General features: G+C 54.8%; 1 protein-coding gene across 2 annotated transcripts in view; it reads left to right on the forward strand.

Moving 5' to 3' along the window:
- CMTM7 (CKLF like MARVEL transmembrane domain containing 7) overlaps positions 1–23,024 on the forward strand; it is a 29,416-nt gene extending 6,392 nt beyond the window's left edge. The window contains exons 2-5 of one of the 2 annotated variants that reach the window (XM_040963991.1): positions 15,820–15,993; positions 17,323–17,421; positions 20,789–20,870; positions 22,548–23,024. In XM_040963991.1, the coding sequence (XP_040819925.1) occupies positions 15,820–15,993; positions 17,323–17,421; positions 20,789–20,870; positions 22,548–22,561 (369 nt within the window). In that variant the 3' untranslated portion in view covers positions 22,562–23,024. Of the gene's footprint in view, positions 1–15,819; positions 15,994–17,322; positions 17,965–20,788; positions 20,871–22,547 lie in introns of those variants that run through there. The other variant, XM_040963983.1, reaches the window with a different exon arrangement.
- The last annotated feature ends 2,053 nt before the right edge of the window (positions 23,025–25,077 follow it).

Genomic DNA, 25,077 nt, shown 5'->3' on the forward strand with positions numbered 1-25,077 from the left:
GCAGAGTTCTCTTAGTTCCTGGCAGATACCTGGCTTGCAAGTATTTCCTCCTGTCCTTTGTATGTGTCTTCACTGTGTTGCTTATTTCCGTTGGTTGCAAGCGTCTTGGCTGGATGTGGTCCTGTTTTGCCTCGTTGGCTTTTGTTGCCTGTTTGCTCTGAATTCCTTCTTTGCAGAGCAACAGGCAGAGTGAATGAAGTGCTCCAGAGACTTGGACCTTCCTTATTAGAGATCAGTGTTGTGTTCACAGGTGCCTAGTGAGGGGTGCCTAAGAGAGGGGCTCCTCTGCTGGTCCAGACGGGGCCCTGGGCAGGCTGGGAAGCCAGGAGAAGGTGCAAGTGGAGACCCCTACCAGGAGAAGCTGAGCCGCCTGCCCCATAGCAGCCCCTGGCATTTCTGATAAGGATGCAGGTTCTGTCCTGGATACCAGCCCGCTGGCACTGCGCTGGATTCAGTTGACAGCTTTCCTCGGACTCCCAGAGTCCAAACACAGCAGGTGCCTACGCCAAGGCCAGCAGACAGGAGGAGGGAGGGAAGAGCGAAGTGTGTGTGGGTTCATCAGGCTATTGGGCAGCAGCGCTAATTGACGGCCATGCCAGGAAACGGGGCTGTCTCGGATTAAAGGCTCCAAGAGCCGAATGCCAGAAGCGGCAGATCATGCTCACAGCTCCATTTCTAGTTCAAGTGCTAATAACCCTTGTGGGGTAGCCCAGCCCGGGCCCTCTGCCCATTTCAAGTCTCGGGCTCCATTTCAAGTCACTTTGCCAGATATTGACTCAGTGCCTGCCCACCCCAGCCTGGTGCCAGCTGCTAGGCCTGAAGGACCGAGTGTGGCAGCTCTGGCCTGCCCCTTGGCTGGGAATGTAGACGCTGAGTAGGTAGCATATTCATCACCTCTAGAGAAAGAGGAAAAAAACTGCATCCAACGCAAATCTCCTCTCCTTCAGGATTTTTATTTTATGCTTATTGAAAAGGTCCCCGCACCCCTTAAGATTGATTTATTTACTTGAAAAAGCCACAGAGAGGGAGAGACAGAGACATTTTCCATCGAAAGACTCAGTCCTGGTATAGCTGCAATAGTCAGGGATGAGCCAGGCCAAGCCAGGAGCCAGAGCTTCATCCCAGTCTCCCACATGGGTGCAGTGCCCCAAGTATGTGGGCCATCTGCTGCTGCTTTTCCCAGGTTGTTAGCAGGGAGCCGAATTGGAAGTGGAGCAGCTGGGGCATCACCTGGCACCACCATGAGATGCTGGCGCTATGGGTAGATGGCTTTACCTGCTACACCATAGCCCTGGCAGGAGGAAACAAAGGGGAGGGTGTTCTCGGGGAGGGAGCAGCCTGGGCCAGGGGCAGAGTCAGAGAGAAGGGCGAGGGTCTGAGAGCTTGTCACAGTTGATGGGAGGGGTTCTGAGGGGTGGTGAAGTTTGGAAGAGCTGCCAGGCCAGGAAGCCAGCAGTGGTTCTTTGCCAACTCCTTCGAGGCTGTCAATTTCAGTTCCTCACCTTCGTCAGTTTCTGTTTCATTCGAAACTCCTGGAGGGTTGGCTGATGCAGTTGAGGGTGTTCATTTGCCAGATGCATCCAGCATCTTCCCTGGAAGGATTTGTATGGATCTGCCTTTTTTTTGGCTGGGAGATCTTGTTCTGTGAGTGTGCTTAGAGTGACATGACTGTAATGAAATTTAGGAGTCATTCAAAGCCAGAGTTCACCCGCGTGGTCATCAGGGCAATGTTTGGTCCTTCTTGGGTGCTGAGCTGCAAGCCTGCTGTTTACAGCCGAGATCCTGTTCCATTGCTATGACGTCAGCCTAACACGCTCATCTCAGTAGATAGAATCTTTATGTCACCAGTTACACACTTTTTAACATTGATTTTCATTTTGCCTTTTTGATTTAAAAAGATTTATCTCTTTGAAAGAGTTACAGAGGGAAAAGGAAAGATCAACAGATTGGTTGAGCTTCTAGCCAGTGGTTCACTCCCCAAATGACTGCCATGGCTGGAGCTGGGTCAGGTCAAAACTGGAGACCAAGAACTCCATGCAGATCTCCCACGTGGCTGGCAGGGAGCCAAGGGCTTGGGCCATCCTCTGTTGCTTTCCCCGACCGTTAGCAGGAAGCTGGATTGGAAGTGGAGCAGAAGGGGCTCGAACTGTTGCCCAAATGGGATACCAGTGTCAGGTGCTATGCCACAAAGCCAGCCAGGCAGAGTGAGAGAGATCTTCCATCTGCGGTCCACTCTAAATATCCAGAACAGCCAGAGTTGCACTGGACCAAGGCCAGAAACCCAAAATCCGGTCCGGGTCTCCCGTGTGAGTGGTAGGGTCCCTAATGCCTGGCCCGGCTTGCTGCCTGCCAGTGTGCACACTACCAGGAAGCTGGGTCAAATGTGGAGCCAGGACTTAAACCCTGGCACTGCACTACTTTTTTTTAAGATTTATTTATTTTTTTATTGGAAAGGCAGATATACAGAGAGTAGGAGAGACAGAGGAAGATCTTCTGTCCACGGATTCACTCCCCAAGTGGGATCCAAAGTCAGGAGCCAGGAGCCTCTTCCAGGTCTCTCATGCAGGTGCAGGGTCCAAGGCTTTGGGCCGTCCTTGACTGCTTTCCCAGGCCACAAGCAGGGAGCTGGATGGGAAGTGGAGCTACTGGGATTGGGATCCCGGCGCATGCAAGGCGAGGACTTTAGCTACTAGGCTACTGCACTGGGCCTAGCCATTTGCTTTTTACCTAAGCTTTTAGCTACTGCAGATGATCTGACACTGAGCACCTATGGGGACTGCAAACTTGGGGTAGGCTGGATCCAGTAACAAAGGCTTCCCTCTAGGACCTCCATGGGGGAAGTTCTACATTAGCAATGCCGGCACCAGATCTCCTTGCAAGCTGCTTGTGTCCTCCCTCTTTGCCACTCTGCATGAGTGGTCCTTTTCCCCCAGTCCTCTGACTGCATGCAAATCCCGCAGGCTTTCTGGGTTCACGATGCCTTCCTTCTGACATTTGAGCAAAGCTCAGTGCCTTCCTGCTCAGCTCGCACCGCTCTCCACCTGGGTGGGGCAAGTCTCCTATCTCTGCCTCTGACGTTTCTCCCCAAACTGCCCTAATGGCCTCTTCGCTTTGGGAAGAGGTGAGTTGCAAAGATCATAAATATTCAAATGCCAAGAGCCCATCTGTCCCGACAGATGTCCACTGTTAAGGCCACTCTGGGCCTTGGGAAGGGGAGAGGAATGAGGAAACCCATTGACCAATCATGGCGAGGCAGGGGCGTGGCTTCCTGTGGCATTTTGTTCCTGCACAGACACTCCTCCCAGAAGGTTCAGCTGTGGAAGTGATGGCCCGAGCATGTGTCCTGTGGGCCTGCAGCCGGTGGGCCCCGGGAGGGTTCTGTTGTGTGTTTTCCCTCCTGCAGGATCTGTACAACGTGTCAGTTAGAGTCTCGGAGGAGCAGGGGGACTTTCCAGGTGCGCACACAGAGGCTGCGGTGTGGGGAAAGGTCACTGGATCAGAAAACTGGCCATGGGGCCTGGGAATCTGCATTTCACACATTGCCCCTGGCCACTGCCCTCTTGAAAACGCCAGAATGGCAGATATAAATATTCCCACAGCCACCCCTGTGGCTTCCCTCGCCACCCAGCGTCTCAGGCCGCCTGGCCGCCAGCTGAGACCAGGAGCAGTGCCTCTGCAGGCACCCATGTCCTGCTGGTCGGCCTCTTCTGATCACAGGAGGGAAGTGGGGTTTTGGGTAAGCCATTCTCCCCTCCTGCTGCGTGCCTCAGTTTCCTCATCTGGGGAATGGGAGTGCAATGCTTACCTGGTTCCCAGGATCGTGTGGAGCCTTAAGCTGATCCTGCTTATTATGCTCCTGGCTCAGTGTCCCAGTAAGAACCTGCAATCTTGTCCCCCGTCATGGCTGCAGCTTTTTTTATTTCAAGCTATATTTATTGACATTTTTGTTAGAAAGGCAGATTTACAGAGAGAAGGAGAGAGAAAGAGATTTTCTGTCTGTTGGTTCACTCTCCAAGTGACCACAGTGGCCGGAGCTGAGCTGATCGTAGGTGCTTAGCCTGTCCAGTGGGTGAGGTTTTGCTGGTCACCTGTGCACCATGCGTTTCTCTCCCCTACCTCACAGCAGCCTCCGTGAGTGGTGTTGCGCAGTGCTAACCCTGTGTTGTCTCACGGAAGCCCTCCACCGCAGTAAAGAAGGCCCTCTCCTGGTGTGTTCTGGATCTTTATCTTGAATACATTCTGTACTTTTGGCCAGAGACTTTCCTGTGTCCATTTGTGCGTGTGCCTGGCCTCCCTGCCGCCCCCTGCATATATTCCTCCGTTCTGTGTCTGGAGGCAAATACTGAACCAGCGGGGGGCGTTCCCGGAGTAAACCTGAGCTGCGCTGTGTTTGTGTCTCATTTGTTTGTGGTGGGATTCAGCGTGCTGACATTCGTTGCTTGTTTTTGTTGGGTCCTGTGAGCGTGCCGCGCACTGACAGTCCACGGCCAGCCCTTGTCTCCCTTCTTTCCTCCTGAGGTCACTGTCCTTCTTGGCTCTACCCAGCGCTCTCACTTTTGCACACACCTTGCAAAAAGCAGGAAATGACACAGCCCAGTTTAGAAAAACAGGATTTTGGAAGTCACTCTTGGGTCCCCGAGCTAGACTCGGGCTCACTGGCTAGGGCATTAAGCAGATGTTGCTAGATGCCCGGCCCTGTGGAGGAGAGCCGTGTATTTGTGTGTGGTTACCTGAGACAGCTGGCGTTGTTGAGGAACCTTTTGTTTGCATCCCCGTGGGGGCTCCCAGGGGAGGTGGGTGATGGTCATCCACACAGGGAGAGGCAGGACCCTTGTGGGCTCTTTGAAAGGCCCTCTTTGTCGTGGCCCCAGACGGTTTCTTCAGGGACAAGGAGCCCTAAGAATGGCCGCACTAAGAATGCCCTGAGGCTGGCCGAGGGCAAACGTGGGGAGTGGCCCGGTTCTCACAGTGCCAGGTTATTTTTAATAAGCAAAGGCCAAGGGGGGCGGGGCAGCTTTGTGAAGGGCACCCTTTGTTTTCCCCCTGGCACGCTGCTGACTCCATGCCTGTCAGCTGAGACGACTGCCTTCCTGACCTGGGCACGCAGGTCACAGCCGTGATGCGTCAGAACTAAGAACATGCCAGAAGGCCGGGAGAGGGTGGCTGCAGGAGAGGTGAGCCAGAGGGCGAGCAGTCCACGCCACAAGGATCCGTGAGCAGGTGGGAGGAGCCTGCAGAAGGCGATTTTGGCCCCTCTGCCACCTGTACATCAGCCTCCAGCTTGGCGTCCCTTCATGCGCAATGGAGCTGGGGCACGCCTTCCCTCTCGTGTTGCCCCCACAGGCCGCTGTGGGTCGTGAGGGGGGGACAACCCCACACCCATTCTCTCCCTTGCCCGGAGGACTGCCGGCTGCGGTATCTGCGTCTGTATCCATCCAGGGCTGGGTCAGATGTTCTGCCAAGGGCTTCTCTCACTGCAATCCAGAGCCTCTGCCTTCTGCCAGGTGTTCAGCTCTGGAAGGTTCCATCGTATTTCAGAATTGACTCCCCACCCTGGCTCCCCTAACCCCAAGCCCCACATTAGTTAGAAAGGGGAGGAAAGAGACTTGTGGGGAGGGGGAGCCTGGGAAATGGCCTCTTTTGCTTCTTGGGAGTTCCCATGCCCTTCCGCCTCCTGCTTTCAGCCCACACCCAGATTTCCTCCTGCACTCTCCGGGAAATCGGTGTCTTAGCAATCCGGGATTTCAGCCCAGACGCAAGCCTACAAACACTTTGAGGCACTACAAATCAGTGGCATGACTTTGTCAGTGTTTTTCTGAGCCCAGACTAATTTCTTCTGCCCCAGGCTGACCCTGCTCTGGATGACACATGGGGGTTCTGAGTCCTATTCCCGCATGATAGGACTCAGCAGGCACTGGCCGCTGGCAGGTCCCCAGGGCCACGTGCCAGGCTGCTTGCTGACACCTCTTCATTCCCCCTGCCCCTCCGGGCTGGTGGCCAGTGGGCAGGGCAGCCTGACAGCCCGTCTGTATCCCCAGTTGCCTTAGGACTCTCGGGGGAGTGAGGGAGAGGCAAAATGGGCACCAGTGTAGGCTGGTGTTCCTGGTGCCAAGCACGGGACTGGCATGCACCTGGTACCCAGCAAAGAAGCAGTAGAATGACTTTGTTCATCTTTCCTTCTTAAGAGCTGGCGTGGCCTGACTGGGGAAGCCAGGGACACTGCGACAACAGATAGTCACAAAGGCTTGCCTCGGCACTGGCCCTGTGTGTCTCGCCCTTCTGGGACCAGCAGCTGGTGGCATGAGGAAGCAGTGAAAGAGTGGTCTTGTCACATGGCACCCAAGAGCTGCCTGGGCTGTGGCACTGTGAAGAGTTCTACATTTAATGGCAAGAGTGTCAGGGGTGGGTGTTTGGTGCAGCGGCTTAAGCTACCACTGAAGCAACTACATCACAGGTTCGAATCCTGGTTCTGCTAAGGTGTGTGACAGGAGGCTGCAGTCACGGCTCAGGTTCTTGAGCCCCTGCCGTCCATGTGGGAGGCCCACGTGGAGTTCCAGGCCAGCTCCTGGCTTTGGTGTGGCCCAGCCTTGGCTGATGCAAGGCATCTGGGGAGGGAACCAGCAGACAGGAGATCTGTGTTTTTCTTTCTTGTTTTTCTACCCTTCAAAGAAATTTAAAATGTAAAGAAACCTTATAGAAAGTGTCTGAGGAGGGCAGGAGCCTCCTTTCAGATGGAACCTTCCAGTAAATGAGTAAGTGGCCCTGTCATGGTGTTGATGGTGGGGAGGGTGGAGGAGGTAGCAGTTCTGTGTCTTCCTGTTGCTCCCTCCAGGCCTCCAGGGCCCTTGGGAAGCCACAACCAGGAGCTTCGCACAGCTACCACACTGTCACTGGCCTTTTTCATGCTGAAATGTACCTGCGGGCCCAGCAGGCTAAGCCTCCCTGCGCGGTTCAAAGCAAGCATCCAGGTGGAGCTCACATATGCTCCTCTCTCATCCATCCTTCCTTCCTTCCCTTCCTTCCTTCCTTCTTCCCTTCCTCCTTTCTTTCCTCCCTTTTCTCCCTCTCCCTACTTCTTTTTCTTTTCTTTTGCAGCTGTTCAAAAGGCAGAGAGAGAGAGAAGAGAAGGAAAGGGAGATCTCCCATCCTCTAGCTCGCTTCTCAGATACCTACAGTGGTCAGCACTGGGCCGAGGCCAAGGCCGTAGAACTCCATCTTGTAGGTGACAGGGACCCAGTGCTTGAACCAGTTCACACCTGCTGCTTCCCAGGAGCTTCCGGAAAAGCTGGCATCTGGAACGTAGACCCAGAATTCAACGCAGGTGTGCCAGGTGTGGACACGGGGTCCTTAACTGCAGGGCCCCTTAGCAGCCCTTCCCCAGAGGCTTGGCTTTCCCAGCTTACTCTCCAGCTCACCGGTGGTTCCCTTCCGAGAGGCAAGGACAGCCTTTTGCCCTGAGCCCCCTCCCAGGAGCATCACTGCTGGGGAGGGTGGGGGTGCATTGCAAGCCGGAGTCCCAGGTGCAGGCCACAGGTGCATCGTCACCCTCATCTGCGTTCGTCACGCTCCTCTTGGACAGAGCTCCGAATCCAGATGTGAAACCCACAGCAGCATATGTGTCACTTTCAGTACGAAGGCCTCTCCGGCCTGCTGGTGGTCACTGCACCTGCTGTGTGTGAGATTGCCCCAGGGTCGAAGGGCGTGCCCTCGCTCACTTATTCTCACTGTTTCTGTGGGTCTGCAATTTGATCAGGGTGCAGTGGGGTTGGCTGGGCCTTCCTGCACAGTTGCTTTGATATGACAAGGGTCATATCAAAGTCATCCCCTCTCTCATGTTGCATGGGGCACTGGCTAAGGAAAAATGAACCAGCCATGAGGCATTCTTAGGGACACTTTTTTCTTTGAAAGGTAGAGTTACAGAGAGAGAACAAAAGAAATCTTCCATCCTCTGGCTCACTTCCCAGATGACCAAAATGACCGAAATGGCCAGGACTATGTTAGACCGAATCTAAGAGCCAGGTTTCCCATGGGGAGGCAGGGGCTCAAGCACTCATGCCCTCTTCCACTGCTTTCTCAAGACATAAGCAGGGAGCTAGATGGAAAGTGGAGCAGCCAGATCTTGAACCAGCACCCATAACAGATGTTTAACGCACTGGGACATGCTTTTTGTACCCTGTTCCCAAGGCCAAGAGAATTGGCCTGTGTGGCTGCAGGGAGCTTGTCAAAGCCTCTGTTGCACCCCCACCCCACCCCCTTGGATGATTGAGTCCCCGGGAACAGCTTCAGCAGTCGGCCCAAAGTCTCAACCACGAAAGGGGCAGGAAGCAGCCACGCTGGTTAAATGGACTCTAGAGCCAGATGGAAGAGACCGAATCCCAGGTGGGCTGCCCTGGAGCCTCAGCTTCCCCATCTGTAGATTGAGGAAGTAGTTGTACTCGCCCCTGAGGCCTGTAACCATCCAGCAACCCAGGCCCAGGTGTGGTAAGAATGAGCTGCCATCAGTGGGGTCACCGCAGCCTCTTGCGACACACACATGCGTCCTGGCTAGCCCTGGAGGGCCTGCCCCAGCCCCCCGAGTCTCTCATTTCTTCATCAGAATGCTGCTGGGAAGCCCTGGGTTCTGGCCCCAGGAAGGACCCTGGCTGCACAGCATCTCGGCCCTCTGGTCTTACTCGGTTCTTTGGCTCTCAGAATTTTAACCGAGAGCATTTAATTATCTTGTGTATTTCCCCCGTGTCTAAGTTAACATGCTGTGTTTCCTCAACTCTAAGGTCCCACAACTCTGTGACCGCCGATGGTGTAACTTCTGGGGGTTTGGGGGAGAGCCCCACTCAGTCTCAACAGCATTCAAATGTGGAGGAAGGAGCGCGAAAGAGAACAGAGGTGCTGTCCTGCCCCCTAGAATTTAGTCATTCTAAACACAAACAGGAATATGAGGATCTATTCAACTGTCGTCCACTGGTTCATTCTGGAAGCCAAGAGCTAGGGAGCTTTTTCCGGGTCTCCCATGTGGAGGCAGGGCCCCACCCTTGCTGCTTTTCCAGGGACCTTAGCAGAGCGCTGGGTCAGAAGTGGGACCGCTGGGTCAGAAGTGGGACCACTAGGACTTCACATACCCACGCCTATGGGATGCGGATATCTCAGGCAGAGCTGTATCCCATTGTGCCGAGATGTCAGTTGTCAGACCCTCTTTCAATTAGGTTGGGTGTCTGATTGTTGGTTTGCTTTGAAAGGCTGTGCCCCATCCACTGGTTCACTCCCCCTACTGCGCTCAGAGGCCAGAGCAGGGCCAGTGCCAGAGCCTGGGAGGGAACACTCCATCCAGGCCGCCCACGTGGCTCAGTGATTGCAGCCATCACGTGTTCCTCCAGCATCCTGCCAGCACAGGCAAGAAGCTGGAGTCAGGGCCAGAAACCACCTCCAGGGGCTGTTGCGTGAGATGTGCAGCTCTGGGTCGGGCTCTGGGGGTTTGGAGAGACTGCGTGTGTACATGCCCTGGGTATGCGGAACTAATTGAGACCATGTGCCCCCAACCCACAGAGTTAGAGCCCGAGGTCACCGCGCAGCTTCTTCCCTTTTCACCCCCAGTACACTCGTGGGTGTATTTTCACATTATGACTCGCTTCTTAAGATGTTTTAAATATTTAGTACTGTGTTGTGAATATCCTCCCGGGCTATGTAGGCAACATTTTCTGACACTAGGATTTTTGTGATTTTTGAAAAAAAGTGATCCTATTTTTTGGTACATAAGTTTCTAAGGTAGCCCAGAAGGGAGGTGGGAGCCCCGCGATGTCATCATTCCACAGTATTCCTAGGAACCATTTCATCCAGGGTGTGGTCCTTACATTGTCTGGTGCTTTAGCTGGGTGGTAGGAGTGTGCAGTCACAATTTCCCACCTGCTTTTGTGGTTAATGGCTTTATACTATAAATATAATATTTATATTTATAAATGTACGTATTTATAAATATATATACTATAAATATAACAGCTGTAATTTATTTAGTCAGCTTGTATGATTAGAATTTTTCCAATTTGCATGCTTAGAGTTTTTACAATTTTTCCACTTGTATAGCACTTAGTGGTATCTTACTTTGGGGGAGAAAAAGAGACTGATTGATTTATTCAAAAGGCAAAGTGAGAGAGAGAGATCTTCCATCTACTGGTTCACTCCCCAAATGACTACCAGTGGCCAGACCAAAGCCAGAAGCCTGGAGCTCCTTCTGGGTTTCCCTGGGATGACAGGGCCCAAGTTCTTGGACCAGCATTTCCTGCTTTGCCAAATGCATCAGCAGGGACCTGGATCAGATGTGAAGCAGCTGGGATTCAAACCATCACCCTTTATTGGGGTGCTGGCACTGCTGGGAGTGGCCTACTCTGCCCCCAATGATTATTTTTTTAAAATACTATTAATTTATTAGAAAAGCAGATTTACAGAGAGAAAGACCTTCTTCTGTCCACTGGTTCACTCCCTGAATGACCACAGTGGCTGCAGCCGAGCCAGGAGCCTCCTTGGCCGTTCTCTGTGAAAAGCCGCCATGCTTCTGGGACCACACCAACATCCCTTCTAGAGGCCCAGCCATTCGTCCAAGGAGGGAGGGAGGCTTGGTCCCCTCAGCTAGGACATGTGCAGAGCAAGCTCCTTTTCTGGGAACCTCTGCATAGATAGTTCTTCCCCCTGAGGGCATGAAAACCAGAAGAACATGGGGAGGGGAGCATGAGTAGTGGACGCTCTCAAACTGGGGGACACAGGACAGAGTGATTTGCCGGGTGTCTAGAATGCATCATTGTGGCAGCCACTGTGGCTGTTGAAACATCGTTAAAATGAGGACTCCAGTTCTGTAACAAGTACTCCATAACCACAGGTGGGCCATTTCCATTGTCATGAAAGTTTGGAATCCTGCCTCCAGGCAGGGGTCTGCAGGGGGAAAAAGAGTGAAAGGACAGTGGCCTGTAGCATCCTGCTGTGAGGATCCCCACATGGTCACAGGAAAGTAAAACAGAGGGCACCTAGGGTTATTCCAGGTGCCACCTGCCACCAGTGTAGACTGGGGAGTCCTCATCACACAGCGGGAACTAGAGACTGCATGGTCTCTTGGCTGCAGTGGTGACTCAGTGACTCAGTGAGTCACTGTCTGATAGGGGCATGCCCTGCGGAGGATGTGAGAGGCACCTGTCACGAGGGTCTGCCAACATGCCCCCGTGGCCTTTTGCATGGACCCTCGTAGGCGAAGGCGGCTCAGCGCTCCCTGGGGTGTCTGCCTGGCCTTAGGTCCTCTCGGGTTGCCTCTCCCCCGCGCCTTATATAGAAGCAACACAGTGGATGAATGGGAGTGTTAACCAAGTGTCCAGGGGGCCATGGGGGCCAGAGGCTGCTGAGAGCAGGAAACGGGAGCACCTGTGAGATTCAGGTGGAAGAAAGGGTTAAGAAGGGATGAAGCTGTGTGGTCTGACAGCTGCCTGTTTGGGCTGAAGGGGGCCAGAGACCACCCATTTTCAGCTCACCCTGGTGCTGAGTTACAACTCCCTGCACCTCAGCCCCTGGGGTGATTCTGCCCCCTGCGCAGCTGAGCCTGCCCCCATGGGGGCTTTCCCCTGGCCTGGGTTGCAGACACTGATGCACCTCGATCCTGAGGGTTCAGGGGAGGCTGCAGAACACAGCTGCCCACCTGCCGCCCTGGTCTGACGTCCATCAGCGTTGACTCGGCCGCTCTGGTATTGGCACAAGAGCTTTAGTATTTATTTCTTTGTTTATTTTGGCAAACAAGGGAGCCCCCATTGCTAGGTGTGGCTGCGGTCAGGGGGGTGAACGGTTGCGTTTTTCACATTCCATTACGTGGAAGAAACCAAAATTGGCTGCCTGCTGGTGTAGGAAGCCCCCATGCAGCACGCTGCCCCAGACCTGATGACATGGGGTTTATCATGCTGCATGTTTAAAAAGAAAAAGGAATGATGTTCTAACTTAACCTGGTGCTTTTAACAGGAAGAGTGATCATTACAAATCTCAATTCGTTTCCCTCCCCCTCTCCTGTCTTTATGGCTATTGAGAGAGAGAGAGAGAGAGAGAGAGAGAGAGAGAGAAAATGCTCCTATTTCTGGTTCACTTTACTAATGCCCAACAACAACCAAGAGTAAACCTGGCCAAAGCTGGGAGCTGGAACTGTCCCATTCTACCACATCAGGTGGCAAGCACGCAGGTCCTTGAGCCATCCCTGCTGCTTCCCAGGGTCTACACCAGCAGGAAGCTGGAATCCAGTGGTGGAGCCCAGAATAGAACCTCGTCACTCCAACACAGGGCAGAGAGGTCTTAACCACCAGGACGAACGCTCACCTCTAGGTCTTTAGTCAAAAACTGGGGCTGTGCTAAATGCCCATCCATAAAGGACTGTTTGCGTAGTGGATGGCAGCCAGAGGGAGAAGGTGAAGCCCTCCAGCCCAAACCTGCAGTGGGGCTGCAGCTGAGAAACCCTGAGTTAAGTCCTTGGCAGGAAAAGGTTGGCCTGTGAAGTTGGCATGAAAATGCTATAAAAATGTGTCATCTAAAATTTGCCTTTTCTTTGCAAACTTCAGCTGTGATCCTGATCATGCAAGTGACTTAGCTTAAAAACCACCAAATCTCACTTCCCTCCATGGAGGCAGCCTGCTTAGCAGCCTTCCACACCTCCACTTGTGTGGACTCTCACGCTGTGCCTCTCAGCGCACCGCCTGCTGACTTGGCCACACGGCTACAGAAGCTAGCCGGCCTGAGGCCGGGCGCCCTGGCTTTGTTTTCTAGGCTGTGCTCTCTTCTTTGTGCCTGTACAGGATTTTTCTTTCTGCATCCAAAACTCTGTGCTTGCGGGGAGGGGACCAGGCCAGGCTGATGCTGGAGAATGAGCGGGTGTCTAGGCTGTCAGCCCCATGGGTGACAGCAAAAAGGCTGCTTGTTGGCGATGACATAGCAAGGGAAAGCGTCATCCCAGGGTCTGGACTGAGAAGCAGGCTAGAGCAACTGGCCAGCATCCGGTGTCCCCAAACCAAAAAGCACCTGCTGGCATCTTCAGCCAGAGTCAGGCTTGCTCTTTTGGCCAGACTTGGCAAGGGTGAGGATTCAGGCTTACTGAGCAAATCTCCATGTTTGCTGTTGTTCCCAAGAGCAGCACACCCAGGCTAAGGCCCCAGGCCAGCCCTTGGGACACCTGGCTGGTATCGTCCCCCAAGGGCCAGGCTGAGCCGGCTTGGGTATGGAGTCCTGGGGGTGGGGGGGGGGTGGTTTCAGCTGTGCCTCCTGTGAAGTTGGAACCTATTGCTGTTTGCACACAAGTCATCTCTCTGGATGGAATGCCCAAAGAATGGTGTTCAGAAAGGACCCAGGCTCAAGTCCCAGTTGCTCAGCTTCTCATCCAGCTTCCTGCTTCTGCGCCTGGGAAAGTGCTGTGATGACCCATGTACTTGGGTCCATACCACCCCCATGGCAGGCCCACAAGAAGTTCCAAGCTCCTGCCTGGCTTTAGCTTCAGCACCAGCCATTACAGCCATTCAGGGAGTAAAATCAGTGGGATGGGATATCTCTTTCTGTCTGTCCCTCCCTCTTTGCAAAGGAATGAAATAATTATTATTTTTTTTCTTATTAGAGATTTTTTTTTTTTGAAAGAGTTAGAAGATACTCAGAGAGAGATCATCCATCTTCTGGTTCACTTCCCACAAGGCTACAATGGCTGAAGCTGAGCTGATCCAAAGCCAGGATCTAGAAGCTTCCTCCAGGTTTCCAACATGGGAGCAGGGTCCCAAGGCTTGAGCCATCCTGCGCTGCTTTCCCAGGCACATTAGCAGATAGCTGCTTCAGAAATGGAGCAACTGGGACAGAGTGCTGCCCATGTGGGATGCTGGCACCACTGGCAGAGGGTTAACTTGCAATATCACAGTAGCATGCACTCAATATTTGGCCCCACTGCAGAAGAGTGTCAGTGTCAGCATGGGAGTGGGCAGACCCACACCCAAGGCCTATCAAAAAGGCCTGCCCAGCTGGACTGATTGGACTACCAAAGCCTGACTCCCTTGCAGCTCTGTGAAGCAACAGAAGGCTTTGCCACCATAGCTGGCTGGCTCCAGGGGGAACTGAGAACATGAGAATACTCACGCTGCTCCCTTAAAAAGGGAAATGGGCAGCCGTGGGGGTGGCAGGGCATCTGGAGCTCACCCCGCCCTCCTCCCGTTGGGCAGCGTGCCCTTCGGGCCCTTTGCCCCGCTTGCTGTGGGAGTTTCTTTGCTGGCTGTTGTGTTTGTCCCTGAGGATCTGGAGTGGGTGCCGGATGGGACTGGAAGCTTTTATGCACTAAGACTGTATTCAGCCTTGACTGCCGTCACCGGAACCAGATTCGTATTGGGATTAAATTCTCCTTCCTGACATTATGGGAGCCACAGTGGGGTCAGGTGCTGGCATCCTCTGGCAGCGGTCCTAGGCCTGTGGGGTGTCCAGCAGCCCCTTCCTGCTCTACCTTCTTGAAAAGCCAACATGAAATCCCCACTCGTTACACCCACTGTGAATCTAAACACTGCCAAAAGTCCTATGGGACACAAAGTCACACTCACTATGAGGACCACTCTTGTATCTGCCATCTTCCAAAAGTTGGTGCAGGGACTGGCAGGGTTGTAAGTCTAATCCTCTGCCCACAGTGCCAGCATCCCATATTGACACTGGCTCGAATCCTAGCTGACCCATTTCTGATCCAGCTGCCTGCCTGTATCCTAGAAAAGCAATAAAGAATGCTTGGTCCCCTGTACTGACACGGGAGAGCCAGCACAGACATATGGCTCCTGGTTTCAGATCAGCCCAGCTCTGGTCATGTGCTCATTTGAGGAGTGAACCAGTGGGTAGGTCTCTCTGTCTCTCTAACTCTGACTTTCAAATATAACAAATCTTTAAAAAAAAAAAAGTGGGAATGCATAGTGTAAAAGTCTATGTATGGATTTCAGAAAACAGCCAGTGTGTGTATGTGTGTGTGTCTGTGTGCACACGTGCATGTGGGCACATGTCCTACCAGGAACATTTTCATGGCCCGTTAGCTTCAACAGGAAGGCCTTGAATCTGCACTTGAACTCATCTATTCTCACAATAATTGGGTGCGAGTTGTCTCTGCCCAGCAGTAAGCAAGCGTGCCTTCCTTTGGAGTATTTTAAAAATCTTTTTCATTTTCTTTGCAAGACAGAGAAACAGATCTTCCTTGCATTTGTTCACTCCTGCACCAGCCAGTGGTGGCACGGAGCCTGGTACGTGCAACTCAGTCTGGCTGTCCACGTGGGCAGCAGGACTTGAGCCACTATCTGCTGCCTCCCAGGTGCACGTTAGCTGGAGGCTGGGTCAGAAGTGGAGCGGGGACAGGAATGTCTGCCTGGCAGAGTTCCGAGGGGCCTCCTTGAACTGAGGAGGCTACATTGTGTGGGTCTGAGTGGTGGGAAACTAGGCTCACAGCCCTGCTGGGGAACCCCGAGGCCCAGCGTCACGCCGAGCTCCAGCCTTCGCCCCGTGGAGGACAGGCACGTAAACGGGAGGGCTCCACGTGGTCTCTTTCTGTGCCCTGGGGAGGCGTCCCCACTGGCGCAATATAACCAGCTTTGCAGGATGCCGCTGGTGGCTGCAGCATTCACAGGCGGCACAGAGTTTAAAGGAGTCCATGGCACAGGGCATCACACGGTTCCAACTTGCACAGAAATGACCCGAGTCGGAGCCGTGTGTGTGTGTGTCCTTTCCCACTGGCCGCAGGGGTCTTGCGGTGGGGTCCGGGTGCGTCCACCGTGAGCGCGCCTTGTTCTGATGCTGGTGGCGTGATTTGTATTTCAGGTCACTCTGCTCATTGCCTTCCTGTGCGTGCGGAGCTCCCCTGGGACCCACTACAGTGCCTACAATTTCTTTGAAGTGGTCACCATGTGCGACTTGATCATGATACTGGCCTTCTACCTGGTCTACCTCTTCCGCCTCCACCGAGTGCTCACCTGTATCAGCTGGCCCCTGTCGGTAAGGGCGCTGCCAGCCCAGGCATCCCATGACAATCCCAGCCTGCCCCTTCTGTGACTCTAACCCTCCTGACAGCCTCCACCTTGCATCTCTGCCCGTGGCCTCTGGATTTCCCAAACTCAAGGGCTGGGACTTCCGCAGCAGTGCTGGTATGTCCTGGCCTTGGAGGAGGACTTCGGGACAAAATGGTTGTACCATTTTCTTTTCTGGACAGTGTATGAGGATTCCAGTTTCTTCATACCCCTGCTAATATCTGTTATTATCTGACCTTTTGCTTTAAGGGGGATTTATTTAGTTGAATGATAGAATGGCAGAGAGGGAGCGGGGAGTCTCAGAGATCTTCCAGGCCCATCACCAGGGAGCTGGACCGGAAGAAGAGCCCTCAGGACTAGAACCGTTGCCCAGATGGGACACCTGCAGTGCAGACATCAGATTAACCCACAATACCACAGTGCTCACCCCTGCTCTCTTCCCTGCTGGGAGGGGCCTGTCCCATGCTGAACCCGCTGCTTGGTGGGACTCTCCAGGGCCCACCCCTGGTCATACTGCTTTGAGGTGGTATATGGAAGGGTGGGAGGAAGGAGTGAGGGGAGCAGGTCTGTGATGCCACAGGGCTTGGAAAGACCGAAGCTTTTCCAACACTTCCTAGCTGCCTGTTGTGTGGGACAGAACTTCCTGCACGAGTGATTCCCACCTAACAATGGATGCTGTCTGTATTCAGGGTGGGGGCTGGGATGGGCCCTGCCCTCCCCTGCCTTACCTGTTGTTTAACGAGGCATGGCAGGGGACAAGGACCTGACCCGAAGCCTCCAGCTGCTTCTGACATAGCCGAGCTCAGCCTATTTCCATCACGGGCAGTGGAAGGGGTGGCCAGGATGGCAGTAGACCCAGGTGAGAGAAAGCCAGCCGTGCTGGCAGCCTCCTGGGCAGGGAGCGTGGCCTTAGCCGGGCTCAAAGAAGACAGGAAGCCTCAGCATGAGAACAGAGCAGGAGGCACGAGCCCTGGGCCCTACACCCACAGAAGTGCTGGGCAGCCCGGAACTTCCTGTGGAGCAGAAGGGAGAGGTGCCCCTGTCCCTCAGATGCTGCGGGAGCTGCTGGCTCCACTACTGCGATTCAACCCTACAGCCCGGGTTTTGCCAGGCGCTGCTCAGCCAGAGGTCCGGCCGGTCTGCCAGCAGCTCTGTTGCCTGGCCTCGCCTCTCCCTCGCACGGCCTCTTCCTGCTTGCTGCGAGCTGTGCCGAGCCCCTGGCGGCAGCATTGTCGGCCTTCCTCTGCGCTGGCAGCTGAGCCCCTCCCTGACTTGTGTGCCTTCTTCTCACCCCCAGGAACTCCTGCACTATTTAATTGGCACCCTGCTCCTCCTCATCGCCTGTATCGTGGTCGCCTCCAGGAGGGACAGCCACAGCAGCCTGGTGGCTGGAACGGTGAGGCTGTACCCCTGGGGGACCTCAGGGGTCCTAACATGCTGGCTCCTCCTCATCCTACTGGGGGGTAGAGCTGGGAGGTCTGCTCTCTGGAGTTGTCTTTCTTTGCACAGTGCACACCTCTGCACACCCAGCCAAGGAACCTAAAGCTTGGGGGCGCATGGCAGAGGGCCCCCACCATGTGGATCGTCAGGGCTGGGGGTGAATCTGAGTGGCCCTGGCCCGTCTGTGACAGGCATGACTTCAGTTGCGGGGGAAGTGGGCTGAAAGCCACATACCCACACTGAGCATTTGCCTGCAGCTAGCTGCTCAAAAAAAAAAGCAGGGGCCCCCTGTGCGCCCCAGGAAAGAGGAACTCCGAACTGTCCTACCTTTGCCATTCGTGATTTTTAACAATAGCCGAGCCATAAAATAAGACTCCTGCACGGGTCAGAGGTGCAACCTGGTCCATGCTGCAGTAACCATGAACATGGGTAGACTGACATGAACAAAAATACATGCAGACACTGCTTTTGTGCATATACATGTAGGAGATGTATGTTATGCATTATGTTTTAAGGATACGCAGCCCAGCCATCCTGTAACTGTCTTTTGTTAAGAGGTCTGCCATGCTTCCATCCACTGATTCGTCCACCCCCCAGTGTCTGCAGCCGCCATGCCTAGGCTGGACCCGGGCTGTGTGCCAGGCACTTAGAGCTGGGTCTCCCACCTGTGTGGCAGGGACTCAGCCACTTGAGCCAACCTGCCCTGCTGCTTCCCACAGTCTGCACTGGCAGGAAGCTGGGAGCTGGCACTGGGACTCAAACACGGGAGCTCGGGTCAGGCCGCACGTGTCCCCAGCAGGGGCCTAACCACCAGGCCCAACACCCGCCCCTGGTTTCTGATTTCACTCACCGTGCACGGTTCAGTGCCTGTGGCCCGCTACTGATGTGCTTCACTGGCAAGCAAGCAGGAACTTTAAAGTGAGTTTTCAGTAGCACACTAGCAAAATCCTACAGACTTTGGCCCTGGAGCAGATCAGCTCCTTGGAATTCCACTGAGGGATCAGTCTGTCCCTCGCCAGGCTGGCACTGGGACAGCCATGTGGCCGAGTGTCACTGTGCAGGGCGTCTAAACGCCCGAATGCTGATGGCCCTAGTATACCTCCCTCCCCACAGCCCCCCTCCATCCCCCACCACCCGCAGGTGACAGGGCGGGCGGTGGGGTGGTGGGGAGGGGGGAGGCATGGGGAAACCCCTGCCCATTGTGTTTCAGAGCCCACGCATGAAGACTCCCACTCGCAGCTCAAGTTGCCCGGAACCGCAGGCAACCCTGGGATCCCCGCAGCTCACGCTGGTCCTGCAGGTCCTTTGTGCAGGAGACCACAGCTGGGCTGTGCGGAGACTGGGAGATGCAGCCCCTTCCTTGTGAGAACATGGTCCCCCCCACACACACACTTAGGAGATGAGGGCAGGGCACATGCAACCATGAACACACAGCGCATTGCCATCTGCTGTCGCATGATGTAGCAATGCAGAAATGGGCTGTTCAATTATGCAGCGCAGACAGCTGGATAACGGGCTGGTGAACAGGGTACTAACTGGGCCGCATGGGGTCAGGACTGGCTGACAGACTGCCCACACCAACCCTGTGTCCCAGAGCATTGGTACCCAAGGAACCAAGGAGGAAGAGGATGCTGTTAGGGAAGGATGGGTGTGGGACACCAGGAGCAGCTGCTGTGTCACCCAGCAGGCTGACTTGAGGTAAGGAGCTGGACGTGTAGCTGACCTTCCCCTCCCGACAGCTATTCAAAGCCTTCTCTTGTAGGCGTCAGTCACACAAGGGCGGGTGGTGGCACTGGCGACCCAGATGCCTCTGGGTGTGACTCCTCCCTGCTCTGGCTGCCGCGTGGACCTAGGCAGCCTGTGGGCCTCTGTCGGCTTGGCTGCCAGTGCAGGGGGCTGGGCAGTCAGCGCCCACCTTGCACAGTTGTGAGAGCACGGGATGCACACAGCATCCGCGGGCACACAGTGCACACTCGGAGGGCCTAGCTGCTCTCCGGCTGCTCATGGGCACTACAAGGAAAGGAAGTGCTGGCCACCAGGTCCCCAAGACTCCTGTGTCTGTCTGTGCCTCCCCAAACACCCTTTTCTTCTATGTGTGAGGAAGCCAGGCCAGGCTGGGCTGGGCTGGGCTGGGCCAGGCCGAACTGGACTAGGCCAGCTGCCCTTGTACTTAAGCTCTGGGCAGACCTGAGACAGGGCAAGAACAGTGCCTCAACTTTTTTTTTTGCCTCCTACTATGCAAATCTGTGTAACCACAGAACTAAGAGAGGCCCGGCTTTGGGTTCTCACACAACTCCAGGATCAGGCCAGGATAGAGATGTGAACCATGCTGCCATGCCAATAAAACCCATTTGAACATGGAGAAAAATGGTTACTTGTTCTGAAAGGCAGAAGAGTTCCCATCTGTTGGGTCACTTCCCAGATGCCCCCAGTAGCATGAACTGGATCAGACCACAGCCAGGTGGTTCTATCCACGTCTCCCACATGGGTGCCAGGGACCCAGGGACTTGAGCCATCACCTGCGTCTCCCAGGGTGTGTGTAAACAGGAAGCTAGATCAGAAGCAGAGGCGGGACTCGGACAAGGACTCGTGCAGCAGCAGTCCCACGTGGCATCTCAATTGCTGTGCCACCTCAACTGCTGTGCCACATGCCCATTTCTGAACATTAAAAATGTAGAATCCCTCCTTTTTCTTCCTCAGACTGACTGATTTGAAAGGCAGAGCAACAGAGTTCTGCCACGCTCTGGTTCATTCCCCGAAGAGCCTCAACAGCCAGACTGGACCAAGCTGAAGCCAGGAGCTCCATCTGGCTCTCGTGTATCGGTGGCAGCGCCTTAACTATTTTTGGACAATCTGCTGCTGCTTTCTCAGGTGTATTAGCAGGGCGCTGGGTCAGAAGTGGAGCAGCTGGGACTTGAACTGGTAGCCAGATGGGCTTTCAGCATTGGAAACAGTAGTTGAACGTACTGTCCCTCCCTCCCTCTATCTTCCCCTCCCTCCCTTCTTCCTTCCTTCCATGTTTTTCTTTCTGGTTAGTCTGGGATGTTGAAACTTAAATTGGCCCCAACTCAGCTCTACACCCAAGCCTGGGCACTGGCCTGGCCAAGAGAGACAAGGGCCAAGGGTTGAGACTCGGGTCTGGCGGCTGGCCCAACCTGTCCCCATGCAGGGCGCCTGCCCCTTGGGGTTTCCTTTATGCAAGGATGAACTGGTCAGGTTCTACAACCACCGTGCTCCCTCCCAGCTTCTGGCCACAGCCAGGAAAGACAGCAAACAGCAGCAAAGAGAGACAGGGCAGCCAATGCACCTCCCTTCCATTTCAGGTCTTCGGCTTCATGGCCACCTTCCTGTGTACAGCCAGCGTGTGGCTGTCCTACAAGATCTCCTGTGTGCTGCAGTCCACAGGTGAGCTGAGTCTGTGCAGGTGTACTGCACTTGGGGGTGTCACATGCACACGGAGGGACCAACCCCCCCTTGCTGTGTGAGCGCAGGACAGTGGACCCTGCCCTGGTCCCACCTCCTCACACTGGGGGATGAGGGAGTGCCCTGTGTGGGGGGCACTGACAGCTCAGCCTCTGAAGGCCTCTCTGGAGTTTTCTTTAAGATTGCCAAAAACAAGGCCTGGTGCCCTAGCCCAGCAGCTAAAGTCCTCGCCTTGCACGCGCTGGGATCCCATATGGGTGCCGGTTCTAATCCTGGAGGCCCTGCTTCCCATCCAGCTCCCTGCTTGTGGCCTGGGAAAGCAGTCAAGGATGGCCCAAGGCCTTGGGAACCTGCACCTGCACGGGAGACCTGGAGGAGGCTACAGGTGCCTGGCTTCACACTGGCACAGCTATGGCCATTGCAGCCGCTTGGGGAGTGAATCAACAGATGGAAGATCTTCCTCTGTCTCTCCTTGCCTCTATATATCTGACTTTCCAGTAAAAATAAAATAACATAGAATAACATTGCCAAAGACAAGAGTAAAACAAAGAAAAAAATGTATATATATTTTTATTAAAAACCCTACACAGAAAGAGCACCTGAGTGTCTGGCCTCCTGGCAGTTCCTCTTTGAAAAACAGACACACATGTTGCCTCACTGTTATTTTCAAAGACTGATTGATTGTGAAGGCCGAGTGACAGAGCGAGAGAGAGAGATCCTCCATCCGCTAGTTTACTCCCCACATGACTGTAACAGCCATGGCTGAACTACGCTGAAGCCCTGAACCAAGGACTCCCATGTGGGCAGCCAAGACCCAGGCATCTGAGCTATTCACTGCTGCCTTGCCACGCCTGTTCCCTGCAGCCAGGACGCATCCCTGCACAAATATGGGATGCCTGTATCGCACACAGCGTCCTAACCCACAGCGCCATGATGCGGGTCCCCACGGGGTGTTCTCTGATGGGGTGTCCATCCGTAACTTGATGGATTTCTCCTACTCAGCCCTCATCAGACGGTCTCCCATTGTCTTGAACAATTCTTTATCATTTTTCTTTCATTCTTACGCATTTTTGTTGGCAAGACAAAGAAACAGTGGCAGAGAAGTGTCCAATTCTCTGATTCTCCCCTCAAAACATCCACAACAGCCTAGGCAAGGCCAGGAGCTGGGAACTCAGCTCCCCAAGGCTGGCAGGGAGCAGCAAGGTGGACGGGGAGTGGAATTGGAGCCAACACCCAGGCCCCTGCTAGGAGACATGGGCCCTCCCAAGCAGAAACCTCACCCTGGTCTTAACCACTAAGACCAACCTTAAATCGGATGCTTAATTTTAAAAATATATGTATTTTTTGTCCAATTTTTATTTATTTGGAAGGTAGACAGAAAAATCTTCCATCTGCTGGTTCAATGCCAGCAGCATTCAGGACTAGGTCAGGTCAAAGCCAGGAGCCAGGAGCTCCTTCCAAGCCTCCAATGTGGGTGGCAGAGGTCCAGGTCCTCGAGTCACCCTTCGCTTCCTTCCCACGCGCAGTAGCAGGGAACTGGATAGGAAGCAGGGAGGCAGAGGTCCCAGGTTGACAGGTACAGGGACCCCAGGGGAAGCTGGCTGGCGTGGGAGGTGGTGGGCTCGAAGCTGTGCTGAGTTGGCTGTTCTCTTTCCAAAGATCCAGCTGTCTGACAAGACCACAAGCCCCCGCACTGGGGGCTCTGCAGCACGTGTGGCCAGCAGCCAGGAGGTCTGGCAGCCCCAGGCAAGACTTCTGGACAGTTCCTGTGCTCAACTCCTAGCCGGGCCGGCAGGTGCCAGGGAGCTGGACCTGCAGCTTCCTCCTCCGCTGGCCGGAGCCGCTGGAGAACATTCCCATGGAAATCCACTGTCCTCACTCCCACCTCGGAGTGCCAACAGCACAGGGATCCTGGGGCATCCGACAGGCCCCTAGTCTCCTCCGCAGGCCTTAGAGGCAGGAAATCCTCCTGTGAAAGCCCTGGTCCCTCCGGCTGGACCCCAGGCCCGAACTCACCTGGGCCAGGAGTGAGGCGTGCAGTGTGGCCTGCCTACCCACACAAAGACGTCTCAACTCCTTTCCTTGTCTCTGTATTTGTGGACTTGATGTGTTTTTCATTGTGTTTTTTGTTTTGTTTTGTTTTTTAAAAATAAAATACTGACTTGGCCCATGGCAGAAGATTTCTTAAGCAACCGGAAGAAGTCTGTAGAAGGCGGCCTGGCCAGGGACGAGTTATCCAGCACACACAACCCCAGGTACCCACCTTGCTAACCCGTCACACTCCCACTGTCTTCTCCCTTGTGATGGTCATGGGTTGGGCTTTAGGGTTTTGGTAAACATGCAGGGTTTTAAAAATTATTAAATTTGAAAGCCAGACAGAGCTCTTCCACCTGCTGGTTCAATTCCCCAATGTCCACAAGAACCCACGGCTGAGCCAGGCCAAAGCCGAAGGCCTGGGACTCCCATCTCGCTGGGTCTCCCAAGTGCCTGAGCCCTGGCAGCTGCTCCACACCCATTTAGCAGGAAGCCGGAACTGAAGCATGGCAGCTGGGACATGAACCAGGCGCTCCTCTGTGGGCGCAGGCGACGCAGATGGCACCAGCCCTGTGGGCACTGCCTTTCTGTTCATGTCCTGGGCTGCACTTCCCACTCACTGTGTTTGCAACGGGCTCTGGCAGGAGCTGCAGGTGTGCCCATGTGACGACCCTCCTGGGCCTGAGCTCCCACAGCCCCATGCCAGGGCCACCAGCGGGGCATGTGGAACAGTGAGCAAGACACACCCAGGAAAGGAAGTGGTGGCACCCCCTTGGAGATGGTGGCCTCTCTTGCTCCACTGAGCTCCTGGCCCCATCCTGCCTCTGTCTCCAAGCCTGGAGGCCCCTGTATGGCTGCATCTGCGGCTTTGCAGTTCAGGGTCGGGGCCGCTAGCGCTGGCCCAAGCAGCTCCAGGATGGTCCCCTCTGCCCCAGGAGCACAGGAGGTAGGTGACTCTCTGGGGAGGACAGAAAGGGAGGGGACAGCCAGTAGGAGCCACCCGAGAGACCCTGTCCTTCCCTGCAGCATGGGGTAACTAAACAGAACCAAGGAGGGTGGCAGGAAGATGGGGTTAGGAGGCAGTTGATCTGGGATGGGGCTGCCAGCCGGCCTGCCTGCGACCCTCCTGGTGGCCAGGAACACGGCCGCACACTGAGGTCCCAGCTTTCATTTACAGAAGGGCCAGAGGGCTTGAGAGCCTGAGCTCTGTTTTACTCTAAAAGGCAGGCATGTGGCTGGCTCTCCCAGCTGCTGGCTCATTTCCTCTAAGCACCTATAAAAGAGCGGGCTCTAGGAACGCAGTCCCAGGTCTTCCATATGGGTGTCAGGGACCCAACATGGGCCGCCTCCCAGAACCTGCAACACCAGCAGGGTGGGAACAGGATGGGGGTGGCAGAGTTGAGACTTGACTTCAGGCCCCCCAGTGTGGGACACGGGCATCCCAAGCCACTCAGAGTGGCATCAGAAGGACAAACAGAGCAGGTGCTCGTCGCCAACGGCGACTCGCGGACTTCCAGAGCCGCCGGACCCTGAGTTCATCTGCAGGCTTGGGGGAGTGGGAGTGGGGAATCAAGGCAGTTTTCAACAAAACCCTGGGCTCAGGGCAGCTCGGAAACACTTGTAAGACTGGGCCGGGTGACTCCAGGGACCCGGGCCATGTCATAGCAGTCAGATCCTCCCAGAAGCCGGCTCCCTGACTCGCAGCCTGGGGCAGTGGACTCTGGGCTGCCCACGGGCCAAGGTCAGCAGTGGGTTTCAGACCCACCGCTGCTCCAGCTCCTACTGCCTCAGTCGCTCAGGGCCAGCACCCTCGGGTCTTTGCAGCCTGGGCAGCTCTGGAGCGAGCCAGAGACCCTTGCTGAAGAGCAGCCGCCAGAGTTCGGCAGCCTGGAAGGCAGGGGCCCACAGGTGGTCCAGCTAGGCACTGCAGGACTTCCTGTCAAGGTCATAGGGATGGGAAGCAGCATGGTGGCTGCTGGGTCTGGGCGGCAGTGGTGGAGAGTGCAGTGCAATTGAGGAAGGTGAGGCAGAGAGCATGACAAGCTGGGTGTACTTCATGCCTCTGCACCGCACCCCTAAAAATAGATGGCTTACCTAAAAAATGAGGAATTTAACGTGGTATGTACCCGATGGTGATTTGAGGCAAGGGGGGATG

This window comes from Ochotona curzoniae, unplaced genomic scaffold (genome assembly GCF_017591425.1).
Source record: "Ochotona curzoniae isolate NIBS_2020 unplaced genomic scaffold, NIBS_Ocur_1.0 contig_1302, whole genome shotgun sequence".
Lineage (NCBI taxonomy): Eukaryota > Metazoa > Chordata > Mammalia > Lagomorpha > Ochotonidae > Ochotona > Ochotona curzoniae.